Source organism: Pterocles gutturalis, unplaced genomic scaffold (assembly GCF_000699245.1).
Source record: "Pterocles gutturalis isolate BGI_N339 unplaced genomic scaffold, ASM69924v1 scaffold6615, whole genome shotgun sequence".
NCBI classification, from domain to species: Eukaryota; Metazoa; Chordata; class Aves; order Pterocliformes; family Pteroclidae; genus Pterocles; species Pterocles gutturalis.
The window spans coordinates 20,476-35,424 of NW_010138141.1; the positions used below are offsets into that span (position 1 = coordinate 20,476).

Consider the following 14,949-nt stretch of genomic DNA (forward strand, 5'->3'; position numbering starts at 1 on the left):
ATCCTTTGCCCCCCCCCAAGATAGCATGAGAAATGGTCCCCTCCCTGGCATGGAGCAGCCTGAGATGATGCTGACCTCGGCTGGTCTCCAAGGCAGAGATGCTGATTCCCAAACTGTGACAAGAATGGAGCTGGGAGACTGCTAACTGACAGGTACCAAAATCATGCCAGCTAATGAGCTAACGAGTTAGACCTTAGGAGCCAGTGAACCTGCCAGTGCAGCTTCCAGCGCCCGAGGGCACTGGGGACAGGGGTTATTTTGTGAGGCTGGATGCAGCCAGTGGCTCTAGGAAGATGTATTTTGTAACATCATGACCAGGCTGCCTTGGCTGTTGTCAGGACACGTGGGGTTTTTTTTTTTTCATTGCTGCTGAATGTCGTTTCACACAATCCTAAAGCTGTTTGGGAAAGGTCAGCTGAGTCTGCTGAGCCTCCCCTTCCTCCAGACCTGGGAGGTTGTGATGTGCAAGGCCAGGTCAGCTGAGGCTGATGGTAATAAAGGTGGTGATCTAGCACCTGGTCCCTGGTGCTCTACAGGGACCTGGAAGATGACAAAGTAACGCAGCTTTCAAGGAAGAACTGTGTCTGGTGGGAAGGATGGAAAACAAGGTGCTGTCTCTTCTTGACAGCACCACCAGACCCCACAAGCCCTCTTTCATCTGTTGTTGACATGTGGTGTAGGCTCGAACCTTTACGTGGCACCTCCCATGTCCTGGATGGATGCTGTCCCAACCACCAGTTCTCTGGGGCTGGTTAGGGACTGCTGGGCACCAGGCAAGCAGAGCAAGCCCTTGCACAGAGCTGACTGTGTGTCTTTGGAGAACTTCTAAGGCAGCACAGGAGGATGAGCTTGGTAAGGCACGCTGTGTCCTTACACAGGTATTCTCTACCTGGCTGCAGGTTTTTTCCATGTTTGTAGGTTGACCACCCGCTGCCAGTTACCATGTGCTGAGGAAGATGGGCAAACACCCCCTGGCAGCCTCCACCAGTTCACTCGGCCAAGCCTGCAGGAAGGCAGCCATCGCACACCACTGCGAGCTGGCTGTCCCCAAGGCTCAGGAGACCCTGGGCACCAGCACACGGAGGTCTGGTCTGGTGGTATCACCACTTGCACAGCCACGAGCAGTTGGGATCCCTGCTGCTGCTCGACAGGGAGAAGCATGAAGCTATTTCGTCCTTGCAGGGTCAGTCCTGCCTGCAGAGTGGTGCCCTTTGAAATCTCCCCGTGTCTCTGAGCCTTGAGCCAGCTACTGGCTGGTCTGGCCATGTTGGCATCCAGATGATGCTGGTGGGGGCTCATGGAGCCCACAGTGTCAGCTCAGGTCATACGCGGGCAGCTTAAACAGGTCCCCATCACACTGTAACCAAATGGCGATGAGGTTCAAGGTTGGTCCTTGTTGAGGTATGAAAATACCGTGCCCGTGCTTTCACCCCTGGTGACAGCAGCTCTCCAGCCACGCTGTGGTGGAGGAGGGCACATCGCAGCTAAGCAAGTGCACATAGATTAAAAGAGCTGATCCTGCACAGAAAAGGTTTCCAGGAGTCATGGCAGTTCATGCCACACAAAACAACGATTTCTGACAATTGGGTATGTCCAAAATTGCCACATGGTCTATATGAAACCCAGGAGCAGGAGATCTTCCTCCTGGCAAGACTTGTGGCTGTCACTGGTGCCTCCTACTTGCAGGCAGGCTCAGCTGCGAGGAGGCTTGCTGAGATCTGTGGCACACCCAAACCGAGCAAGTACGGGCTGGTGGGGGAACTACCATCAATTGGTGCTGGCTCAAGCGTGAAAATGAAGTTTAAAAACACAAGTCAAATGAGAGTACTGAAACTTGTAGTGGGGTGGAAGCAGCCACAAAGGTGGCTGGCCCAGAAGAAACGAAAACTAGAAAAATGATGATTGAAATGCAAAGAACAGCATGAACCTCACTGGCTGGTGGAGGAACAGTCTAACATTAGCTTTGAGAATCAGATACCAGAATATGGAAATGCATTGTAGTTGTCCTTCATAGTTCCCTTTGTCCCTTTCCCTGTATTCTGGATGGTGACAAAAAAAACCCCCAAAACTCAAAATGCAGGGGAGTGTGAAGCACAACTGCCCAAAGAATAACTTTGCCAGAAGATTCCTACAATTGAGTAGAGAAATGGGGGGCTTTGGTCCCCTTTGTTGCAGCCTCACCGGACCATCCCATGCATGGTTGCACACACCCTTCTTGGTGGCGGCTTCTTGGCCTGTTCATGCATCCTGCCCAGCATGGGTGCTCTCAACTGCGCAGAGAAGGTAAGTGCAGGGGTTTGTGAAGTCATCCAAAATGTAAGGGGAGGTTTTTCTTCAAACAAGTTGCTTTGCTTTGAGAGGAAAAAGAATTAACTCCTGCCTCTTTTTTGGACATTGCCATAGCAACTGAGGTGCCCTGGCCTCTGTTGCCTGGAGAGCATGACATGCAGCAGGCACAGGAGGGGCCACATGGGTGGCCAGTGTCTCCCTTCACAGGTATCACAAGAAAGCACCACAACCAAGGCAAAAATCAAAACCCCTTTTTCTCCTGTTTTTTTTTAACCTAGTTTCCAGCAGTAGCAGCTCTGGTAATTATCAAAGGACTAAGCAGACCTGGGGTTGGGGAGTTGCATCAATCGAGATCTGCAGGTTTCACCAGCATGGCCTGTGATGCCTCGGTCACAAAAGACTTTGGGATCCTCACAGGAGAGCTGAAGCCCTGTGGGGGTGTGCCTGGGGACCCCCCCTGCGGGGGGACACAGGGCTGGGTGGCAGCATGTCCAATGGGTGGCTGATAGCACCAGCAGCTCAGCAAGAAGTGGCAGTGAAATCTCCTGCCAAGTAGCTCAGAAGGGTTCAACAGCTGCTTTTAAGCTGGCTTAAGCCACTTCTACTTAAAAATGAAGTTTGCTTATATTAGGTTATTTTTAGCACATAGAAGTCCCCAGGTGGGGCACAGGGGACACACCAAACCGAGCTTCCCCAAAGACCACCTTTTCCCAGCATGGCCAGGGTGCATGGCAGTGGCAGACTGCTGGGACATCACTGTGCGCGATGCTCACACGATGGAGGATGGCACAGTGTGGGATGAACCCTGGCACCTTCAATGCATTTCTAGAGCATTGGCACTGTCCCAGCATGCGTGCAGCCTTGCTTTTTGATGTCACACTATGCATGTGGTGCCACTACCCGTGTCCTTCAGCAGGCATCAAACCTGCTCATTGCAAGCCTGGCATGTATTAATAATTCAGAAGGAAAGTAGCACAGGAATAACCATGGCTGTGCAACACTAACATCTAAATTAGTTGAGTTTATTTTATTTTCTCCAAGGAAAGCGTGTGCAGTGTTTGTGTTTTGTTCCTGGTTATTAATGGCATATTAAGACACAGTCATTGCACTCACCTTTCCCTAAGGAACCCGCTGCCAGCGTTGCGCTTGCTGCCCACGGCATCCACTCAGCAGTGGAATCAATGATTTGCCCTGAAAAGGGTCCAGGAAAGTATCGAAAAAAGAATAAAGAGAAAAACCATATGGGTTCATTGGCTCTTGGCTGGGAGCTTCAGTCACCACTGCAGCCCCAGGGCGGGGTGTCTGCTCACACCAGTGGGTCTGGCGGCAGGAGGAAGTGTCTCTTCTCCCACCACCATTTTGTCATTGCACTTTTGCAACAAGAGGGGGAGAGTGGTGGTCTTGCATGGCATGAAGCTCCAAAGCTTCTACACAAAGAGATGCTCTGCTCTTTTTCTCCTGCCCTTTTCTTCCTTTTCCAATGAAACATTTTCCGTCCCAGAAGGGGTAACGGCAATCATCGGTTCATCAGCAATATATTGGCCATCACGCATCCCTGGGATCTCAAAATGCTAGTCTGCTCACTGGACCATTAAAGCCGATGGCTGTCCCTAACCTTTAAATATGAATAGAGGGTGCCCTGCACAATGGCTCAGGGACCATCCATGGAGACCATCTGCCCGATGGCTGCAGAAATGTTCATGCTGTTCTTTGCAGGAGTTCATTCCTTAGAGGCTAATGCTAAAAATACATTGCAAAGGGTCTTATTTAAAAACAAAGGGCTAATGCAAACCCGGTGACAGAGAAACACAAGACCAAATCCAAGCACCTCTGCCACCCAGACTGGAGTTAAGCTGCAACCAGACAGGCACTAACTTAATTTGAAAGGCAATGCCATAATTCTGAATTAGCTTAATAGGACCTCCAATTCATACAGAAAAGCCTGAATTTATGTAGTAATTAGCCAGAGCTTTCAGAGTGCTAGATATCTCCGTGGCAAGAAAATAATTACACAGCTTATTAAAGCAAGGTAAAAATGGACCCGCTGATGGGTTTTTTTGTGCTAAACTTTACTTTTGCTTAGTTAAACCCATTTTTGATTAAACATACAATTTGCCAAAACACCAAAGTCACTTAACAAGTTGAAGTTTTCTATTAATCACTTCGACATCATTTTGCAAGTGATTAACCCCCATACACATCAGACCTTACTCAAAAGACACCTCTGGAGCCCGATGAGCAGTAAAGCTCTGCAAATCTTTCATTGATTTCCCCAGGCTTCCTCCTTGGTTTTGAACTCCGCCTGGATCAACTCTCAAACGACACATTCTGGAGGATGAGCCTGGAAATTGCTCTCCCCTGCTAGTCCTCGTTACCAGCCAGGGAAGCAGACGCGTTCTCAGAGGAGTTCTTCAAAGCACAGCCAAGATGTTCAAAGTTACCCAGTGACTGCGGGTGCACAACTTCAGCCTCTGAAGCAGGTCTGATTTTCTTGAGAGCTGCTTGGCAGCAGCAGGTAAAGCCCTTTCCAGTACTTAGCTGGCCTGTAATCAAAAGGTTCCCTGTTATCAGAAGCCACCTTTGAAAAGCTCAGCCTGGTCGGGCTTCAGAGCATCTCCCCAGTCCCCCCAGGGTGCTGTGCATGACCGCCATTCCTGGGCAACCTTCTCACTTTCCAAAACGCAAACTGGGAGTGCCTTGCGCGTACACCCTGAGCCAGCCCCTGCCCTGAAAAGAAAAAACTCCTTAAAAGCTGGGAAAGCAGTGAGGGACAGCCTAGAAAAATCAAATCTGGGACTGGAAAGTTTTAAGACGCAAAGAGAAAGGCAGAAGAAATTGTGCTGGATAAAGCAGGACAGAATCCCAGTGTCTGCGCAGGGCTGCTCAGGGGCTTGTCAGCCCGCAGCAGGTAGCAAACTCCATTGTGGATACCTTGGCCCATTTCAGAGCAAAAATTATAAAGTCAAAGAAACGGGAATTTTCTGACCACTAAAATTCAGGCTCTTTCGTTTTCTTTCTGCAAAAACAAGGTCAAAATGAGCTCTTGTAAGGAGATCTTTTTTCTTTTCAAATTAGAAGAGTGTGAGTTTTGTCAAACAGCTACTTAAACGCGCTGTTCACTAGAGACAGAAGTGGAAATCAGAAGAGGAGAGATGTTAGGAAAAGGTGGAAAAGGTGACAAAAGTCCCACTTACAAGAGCAGATGAAGGATGACAGAAGAACTGCTGCATTTATGAATGCTACAGCAAAAGTTTTTACATCCTTGGACACTATGCAATGCTTGACTAAAAAGATGCCTGACCCATTTTAAGATCGCACAAACAAGATTCCAATGCTGTGGTTCCTGTCAGAGATGCCAACCACCCCGTGACAAGGTCAAAGATATTTTTACACATTCTCCTGAGTACAGAGAGATGCTAAAGCCCACGGTGGCCAATTCACGTCTAAACCTGGTGCATCTAAACAACTGCTACCCAGCCCGTGCAAGAAGAGCCATTATTGTAAGAACATCTGCAGCATCTTTAACACTGCAGCATCTTCTGGCAGCCAGCCAGCCAGCATGAACACAAAGAGGCTGGAGACAGACTACAAGAAGCCATGGAATTATATTGTTTTCCCAATACTTGGCTTTTTTTGCTGGGCTCGCCCAGGGAATGCAGGCAGGCTTCTGATTAACTCCCCTTTGAGGGCTGCGCTCATCAGCAGGATGTTGCGGTTGAAAGGACTGTTGGTTTAACAGCTCAAATTTGAATTTCTAGGGAAAAAAATGAACACACTTTTCTGTTTGGCAGCACTGACACAAACCTGTATATTGTAGACCCAGTCTGACCTAACAACACATTTCCATTTGGATATTGCAACCATCGGTCTCTCTCTTTTCAGTATTAAAGTATTAACACCTAACCACTACTAGGTCATTCTGCACAGAAAAAACCCCTTAATTGCACGCTTAACATTAACCTCAGGCCAAATCATTTGCTGATACTTCATTTTGCTTAATCAGCTACCTGCAGACTTGACGAACATGGGGAAAACTGCTTTCTATGCCATCAACGTCAAATGTTATTCCAACAGCACATACCTGGTACCTGACAGGACCAAGATTGGTTTTTTTTAAATTTGTGGTCACAACAGCCCATCCAGCAGGGCTGGCAGCTTTCCCTTCATCACCTTGAGCTGCTCCACATCCAGCAGAAACTGAGCGGTTTCCTTTGTGCAGTCCTCCCAAGGAACTGCCTTCACCCAGGACCAGGCTGGGATGGAGCAGGATCCCACATGCGCCCACAGGCACTAACACTTCTGCGTTAACCCAGCTGTGACCGTGGCCTCCCAAAAAACCCCTACGTACTTACAAAGCAACAGGGACACACTGGGCAGGGAGCCATCCTCATCCTTCCCCCAAATATGCGATGCTTGGAACTTGTTGTGTGGCTTAGACCAAGACAGGCAGTGACAAGAAAAGTAGTCTTTTATTTCAATTAATATTTCTTGGCATTAGGCAGATATTAAATAACACTGGAATGCACAAGACTATCAACATATCGACAGCAAAAGGGAGGAGGTGTAGCCAAGTCGAGAACGGCAGTGCGAGTCACGTCACCTCGGGGCACTCAAAAGCCATTTAATGCAGCAACCACCAGAAAGTAGGACTCCACTGAGAAATACAAAATGAGGATGAACTCTTTTCAGGTCTTTTGTTAATACAGTAATGCTGGAACGATGGACAGTAAAAATGAACAAATATTTGCATTCAGGAATTAAACAGAGTGAAATATCCACAAACTGCTAGTCATGCATTTCTTTTGGAACAGCAATTTGCTAATGCATAAATATCACAAAAAAACAATCTCCAAGATCTGAATAAATCACAGACAACTAGAAGAAACAAAGCTTGGATTCTATTTTAAGCCTTAAATAGATGACCTAAATATTTAAAATTTTACTTCACCATATATATATAATTTATATATATATTAAAAGAAAGTAAAGACCATTAGATAAGTGCAAGCAATTTTCCTCAAAAAGAAAATTGGAACCATGCCCAGGAAAGCTGCTTTTTTTTTTTTCTTTTTTCCTTTTTTTTTAATTTTTTTTAACTCTCTACACCATTCAGTCCACTTTTTTTTGTTTGTTTTTAACATAGTCATTTCTGAAGCAAAATAAATTATCTACCATCTGCTATGTTGGGCAAAAGTCCTACCTAGCATCTTCTTGGGAACTACTAGAACATCACCTTTCTTACGGACTAAGTGAAGTGGTATCTCACCAGCCATTTGAACTCTTTTGTAGCTGCATGTAAACATACCTTTCGATTAATGTTTAAAATGTGTAGAGTGAATCGTAACATTACAGGGAAGCAGAAACGGAGCTGTCGAAGGAGAGCTGCACTGGTGTTAGTGAGGGGAGCGAGGGCTGGTTCGCTCGGACACACACACGCACAATCTGGCAACAGGATCTTATCTGCGAAGTGTGGAGGGATGGTTGAGAAGGCATCCGTTTGCGAGCAAAGCTTGAAGGACACAAGCCGAGATTGTTTGTGCACACTGTCCGCTTTAATCAGAATTGACTCGCGCTACTGGGGTCGCACTGTAACAACCGCACGATGGAGGGATCACTCTTGGCACCTTTGATGAACTCTTCCAGCGACAGTTTACCTGAAAGGGAGGAAAGACAAAATACAAATAATTTTTAAAAGACAGTTGCTGCTGCCACTGTCGCTGCTGCTTAAAAACCCCCTCCTCACTGAAGCAACATTCATATATTTAATCTCTCCATTGAGGGGAATTTAGTGCAATGCACAGCGGCCAAAATCCTACTCAAGCCCTTAAGCCCAGATGCATTTTTCTTCTGCAAAACAATCTAGCATAACTGTAATTTTTTTTATTTAAAAAGACAGTAGCAAATACAAAAACCACTGTTCTAATAATTGGGCAGCTTTTTGCCCAGAATTGGACTACACAAATTACATGACACATGAACACAAGGTTTGGTACCTGAATACATATATGCTTTGAAAATTATGCCCATATTACTACAACATTTTAAACCTAAATATCCCAAATGTCTCCCCTTTGCACCCTCTCAGCTGGTTGTGACATGCAGGGCTGAGCAGTGACAGCTTCTCTTGTGCATACAAGCTGCTTTCTGTGCCCTGCGGGGTGTACAGGAATGGGACCTGTTTCACGGGGCGGCCAGAAAAGCCACATGTCGCTCCTTAGCATTCCTGGTTTATACATCTTCATTTTAGGCCAGAGGCACTGACCTGGACGGACCCATAACAGTCTGTGGGTCTGAAAAGACGACCTCTGGAGGAGGAGCCATGAGGAGCAACCACTCCAGCATCCCCTGGCTCCAACAGTCCCATGGCATGGCAAGGAGGAAAGGTCCCATCTGGTCTCCCAGACCTCATCGCAGGGTGACCCACCCTCCTGGGAGGTTCTTCCCAAGCTCAGAACCACCCCCCTGCACACAGGCCACCAGGCGCCCGTGAGCAGCCTCTGCCTTTCCGGCTATCACCAACACTCTCCTGCTCCAGCACTCTGAACCATGGCAGAAATAAGCCGTAGCAATATTAACCAGAAATGAAACAGTTTTCCCTATGTACCAGAGGAGACAAGCATTTGCGGCATCCCTGGACTGCATCTGACGATCTCCTGTCTCCCTCGTGCTCCCAGCACAACCTGCCCCAGTCTCACACAACACCCCAGTGCCGTCCTCACCCAACCCCAACTGCTCTGCTCGAGACGGGCAGGACCCATGGATGAACTTCTTGCACTTGGCAGCTGCCTGCTGCCACTTTTGGCCATGTGTCCCTGAAGGCAGGGAGGCACAAGCTCATTGCGCTGGTTTTCACCAGCCCCAGGACACTCCCAGCCTGCTGCGGGGACGGGGAGAGGACTGATCTTGGTGACCAGCACCCAAATCAGGTCGAGTGGGGAGAAATGAGCAGAAAATTACAGAATTGCAGAAATTACACAAGGTCAAAAATCTGTGGCCCGCTTCTGTCCTAATTTCTAGCTTTTAAGCTAATGTTCCCAAAGCAAGTGTTTTCTTATCAGCCTGAAAAAGAGTACTTATAACTATCAGAACATGTTAATACATTTTCCCCTCTCCCTGCAATACTTAAAAGCACAAATGAGTATCTATTTGCAGTGTCCAACAGTCAGATGGGGGAGAAGAAACATTTCCAGCCACCAGGAGCACGTGTGCTTCTCCACGCACAGCCTTTATTGCTTGGCACTGCATGGCTTGCAGGGCTGGTATTTTACCAGCAATAGGATGACTTTATTTCGGCAACAAAGTGCAATAGATGGAGGATGTATACAGCAGGTTTTGTGGCCACTGCTCTGTCGCACATCTGCACGTGCCACTGTTTTCCACAGAACAAAAAGACTTTAATCATGTTATTTTAGGGCCCTCCACATGTGAAGTCAGGGGATGAAGTGCTAGTTTTGATGAAGTCACAGGATTTTACCTTTGACTTTGAGTATTTTAAATCCAGGATTTCAGCAAGGCCAGGAATTTGCCCCAGGGGCTGCAGCAGCAGATACTAAAAGGCAGTCATAAAATTCTCTTAAATAAAAACCCTTTTATACACATATTTCCAGGTTTCCATATCTCAGTGCTAGAACCGAATCTTTGCTCCTGCTGAGCACATCAGTAGGATACAGCTCCTGATTTCGTCATGGGCAGCTGCTACCTTGGCCGCTGCCAGGGTAATTCCCAAGGAAAGCTCCACCTCGACTGGGACGAGAGGAAACACATCGGTGGGCTGATGGGCAGAGGAAATTGCTCAATTTTGCCTGTGTTTTCCAAGACTAAGGAAATGAGCTAGCTCAAGTGGAGAGAACGTGATGGGTACGGCCAGATAATTTATCAAGTGGCTCCACAACTGGCTTGGGAGCTGTGACATTGCCCTGATGTGCACACTGCAACAGAATAAACACTGTAGGTTTGCATGTGAGCTGCGTATATGTGCACATGCCATAACATGCATAGAATATAAATTTTCCAGGGGAATTTTTGCTTTCAGGTACCCAACCGCAACCCTGACCCACATTACCGATGACAAGCCCAGGAGTGCAACCTTATCAAGGGCAGCAGGAGCAAAACCTCATGCCGAGTTTGTGCTACACCCAGAGAAAGTAACCCAAAAGTTACTGGGCTCAGGGGAGTTTCAGAGGAGTCTTTACAGAAGGCGATTCACCCATGAAATGTCAGGGAAGGACTGCTCCCCTCCCACCCCCCACCAGGAAAAGTCTCACTTATTGACCCTAACAAAGTTACGGACCAGAGATGCTCACTGAGGCCAGGCAGAGCTCACAGGTACCAGTGGGGACATCCTGGCCTCTGCCCCCACCCCCAAACACCATCATCTGCTGCCAATACCAGACTAGAAAACCTCTATTTCTAAAGGCTATGAAGGAGCGCTGGTGGAGATCCTACCATCGTTGTTTGTGTCCATCTGTCTGAAGATCTTGTCTGTTCGCTTCTCGGGAGTCGATTCATCTTCCGGCATTTTCATTACTGATGACACCATTTTGTAGATTGCCTGAGCATCGGAAAAAAAAAAAAAAAGAAAGATATAGGAAAACCACGAACCAAATGATAAAGCAGGATGATCAGAACTGAGAAAAAGTATTTAAGCCTGTAGCAATAAAAAAGACAGCTGACCCTGGCAGGCAGCTGTGGGACTTTATAAACCAAAACAAATAGGAATTTCTGACCACAGCTTTTTTTTTTATTTTTATTTTCCTTTCCTGTATTCATTCGCACTTCAAAAGAAGCTCCTGCACTGCTGGGTTAGTTTAACTGAAAGTCAGGGTCTAGATTAATGTATGAGCAGGACTGAGCTAAAATACAGGAGGCAATGGTAAGTAATTCTCTTTTCTGTGACTAGGCTAAACCATCACCTCTTTGTCTGGCTCTTAACACTCAGTTATGCATATGCATGTGGGGTATTGTATGATTACAGGTGAATATAAATACATAAGCATGAGGGTTGTTCTTTGTGGAGGGGTAAGGAAATACAATGTGAATAAAGACAAGGGCTCTTTAGGACATCTGCAGTCCTAGTCCTCCTCCTGAATCATTGCTGCTCAGCCACAGGATGAACCACGAGGCACTGGCCTGGATGCATGACCTGCCTCCCAGCGCCCCCTGCACTGTGCTGGAGACACATCTCCCCTGCAGAGTGGATGGTCAGCAGCACACCGCCGAGGCTGAGCCCTGGGTGGCACGTGGGGCAGGGGAAGAAGGAGCTCTGCCCCTCATGCCCCCCTGATACAGCTGCCCGGCTATGCGCCCCTAGCCTTCGCCAGATGAAGACATGCTTACAGCCTTTTGTTCAGAGCTCACGTTGACTCAGATTTGTAGTTTCAAAGTATTAATTCTGAGATTAATCAGGTCAGTAAAATTTGCATTTAGGGTTTTTTGAGCCCATCAACACCCCACTAAGAAACCCCCAGGGACAGCTGCAAGATTTTGGCTGCGGGCCAGCTGTACAGTGCGCTGTTCATCTCTTGGGCTCTTTCCTCATTGGCATCTTGTAGGTCCCATCATGGCTCCCAGGGTCCCTTTGGGAACTGTGGTCTCACAAAACTCCCTGGGGCAGGAGGGACACAGCTTGGCACATCCCTCACCTCCAGCTGTCTCAGGGCAGATAGGTTACAGCCACACAAACAAAACAGAGACAGTGCCTCACCTGCACTATTTCTAGCATTTCCCCACGGCTGATGTACCCGTTGCCGTCCAGGTCGTACATACTAAATGCCCACTTCAGCTTCTGTTCCAGCTTGCCCCGAGAGGTGACACTCAGGGCAATGATGAATTCCCTAAAGTCAATCGTCCCATCGCCGTTGGTGTCGAAGGTGCGGAAGACGTGCTCCGCAAACTTCGATGCGTCGCCATAGGGGAAAAAATTAGCATATATTTTTTTGAACTCTTCCACAGTCAAATGGCCCGTCGGGCAATCTTTTAGGAAGCCCTTGTACCACTCCTGCAGCTCATGGTCCGTGAACTCGGTGTTCTCGCGCAGGTCCTGGAGCACCTCGGGGCGCAGCTTGCTGTTCTGCTTCCCCATCCTCTTCTGGATCTGGGTTCAGCGGCTGCAAAGCAAGAGAGAGCATCTGCCTGAGCTCTGGCCTTGCCCAGTGGAGAAGGGTCAGGGGCAGGCAGAGCCCTGCAGGAAACACAGACCCTGCATGGGGCAAGAGGAGAAAAAGGATGCTCTAAGTCACTAGGAAAAGATCTAATTTCATCTGGCCTCTTTTCCTCTCCTCTAGGCTCCCTCTGTTACTAATATGCTGCGGAAGAACAAGGGAAGGCAGCTCGGGAGGGACTATTTAGGAAATATTAATCATTATTAATCCTTATTATTTAGGAAATAATAATCCTCATTATTTTATTTCTCTGCTACAATCCCATTCCTGTATCATACGGCTTGCAATGCCTAGGTCTGGATCCCAACTCTTGACCCACCCCAACAGGCTGATCCGCTGCGATGACCAAGCAGGAGCAGGCACTGACAGCAGTGACAATGAAAAGTAAAGTCCATCTATTCCAAACTGAAAGTAAGCGGGGCCAAAGCAAGGGGCGGGAAGGGCAGTCGTCTCTGTGCCAGCTGCATTCACATCATTCAGATGCTCTTCGGAACTCCTTGGGGCTTACAGAGCATCTCCTCCCTCCCAGCATCCCTCGCCCCACAGCAGCTCCCCAGGGCGGTGGGGCTGGGTTGGTGCTGCTTGCAGCACTCCAGGGGCCGAGGCTGAGCTCAGCACAGCCCACCCTCAACCCATCTTCAACCCTGGAGGACCTCTCCCTCTTTTTTCTCAGCCATGGAGGCAGCATGAGCAGCTAGGTGTCTGCGACAGCGGCACTGACACAAGGGACATGATCATCCTTTCCAGCAGATTGCAATCCTCTGCCCTCCAGAGAAGCAGAGAAAAGGGCTTTTTAAAGCAAAATGGTTGGCAAAGCAACTCCTTTCAGGTTTATTGGAGTTTATACTTTTATATAAGCTTATTCAATATTCCCCAACATGAACAAAATGGCATTTTAGCCCCAGGATTTTATCAGGATGTCAGGAGGGGGCTGGGTTTGTCCCCTCCCTTGACAGTGCCCGTAATGTGGAGGTGACTGTACAGGTGAGACTGCCCAGCAACAGAAAGCTCCTTTGACAAAATGAAAGATGGTCAATCTGCATGTAAGAAACAAAAGAAAAAAAACAAACCCACGACATATTTTTGGCTTTTATCCCTTTCAGCCTTTCACGACTTCCCAGCAATACCAAACCGAGCTGCCAAGCAAGAGGTTGAGCTGCAGCTCCTTCCCCGGACTCAAGAGGTTTATTCACAAGCTTTGCACAAAGTCACATCCAAACCCCTGTGACTGGCCCAGCACAAATGATATTTGCCTGCACAGTCTGTTATGCCCCTGTTAGACTCGCTCAGAGCTGGTGCAGAAGGCAGGTTAGAAAAAGGCCAACACCACGTGGCCATTCGGAAACTGCAAGAGCTGAGCAACAAAGCATGCACAGACTGGGAAAAATATAACAGGGGTAAGCACTTCCCAGAGAGGAAAAATCCCAGGCATGCATAAGAACCTAAAAAAAAATTGTTAAAGGTCAGCAAAAAATAAGTTGCTCTACAGCAGAGAGATTTTCAACAGCTGAATTCAAGCTCGTTTTATTTGTATTCCACTTAGTCTCTGCACTGCCTCAGCAATGCAAAAAATCCACATCCTGCTCTGTGGCTTAATGCTCAGAGACAAAAACCAGCCAGCTGCTCATTAGTTCAATGCACTGGCCTTAACGGAAAACTGTGTTACCATTAGCACTTCTGTTTTCTAGAAAAACTGCCAACATTTCAGCTCCAAAGCTTTATTTTTGTCCATTATATTGCAGAGTTTTCTCTGGGTCCCTAACACACCTCTGCTTGCTCCCAGCACGCAGGGATGTAACAGCTCCTGGTCCCTGCCAGCATCTTCCCCAGATGAGCACTGGGCTGCCCTCCAGTTAAACCACCAACTCCCAGCTGCTTCTTCTGTCTTTCCATCTTTGAATCTCCCCTGCCCCAGATATTCATCTTTGCGGTGCTGAGGGCAGAAAACACAACGTTCTACTCTCAGTCAACTTGTAGAAAACAGTGGCTTGGAGCAAATAATGGATCAACTGTGGTCTTCTTCTCAAGAGCAGGAATTGTAACACTATGTTTCTGTCCTTCGCTGAAGAGGTGCCTTCAAGGGCCATCCTCCAGTGAACCCCTTCGTTTCATGACGCCCGGGTGCTTTTTAAGAGCTACAATCCCGGCCCAAAGGCAGTCCCTGCCTTGCTGGCTGCCGTCTCCGATTCCCCTGGGAGAGGGGCAGGAGAAGCAGCGGAACCCGCTTAATGCAGGAGCTGGACTTCAAACAGAAATAAACTCAGCGTTAATCACCCACAGGGTTGGAGGACATACGGTAAAACTTCCAACCAGTAGTTAAAAGAGGTTTGAGAATGTCCGATGTCATTTCTCCCTTTTCCTATAATTGCTTTATTATTCCTGTTCCTTTAAAAATAGAGGCCCCTAGACAACAGAGAGGTAAGATGTCAACTTCATTTATTAGATTTCACTACTTCTACTAGCAGTAAAATACATCCTGTTATTTGGACAGATGCTCATT

At 47.7% G+C, this 14,949-nt stretch overlaps 1 protein-coding gene across 1 annotated transcript; it reads right to left on the minus strand.

The window, feature by feature from the left end:
• Window positions 1-6,739: 6,739 nt before the first annotated feature.
• Window positions 6,740-12,395, minus strand: HPCAL1 (hippocalcin-like 1). Its single transcript, XM_010082859.1, has 3 exons — window positions 11,993-12,395; window positions 10,735-10,840; window positions 6,740-7,943 (listed from the first exon to the last, which is right to left on the minus strand). The coding sequence occupies exons 1-3, from the start codon at window positions 12,368-12,370 to the stop codon at window positions 7,846-7,848; spliced, it is 582 nt and encodes a 193-aa protein (XP_010081161.1). The 5' UTR covers window positions 12,371-12,395; the 3' UTR covers window positions 6,740-7,845.
• Between the last annotated feature and the right edge of the window lie 2,554 nt (window positions 12,396-14,949).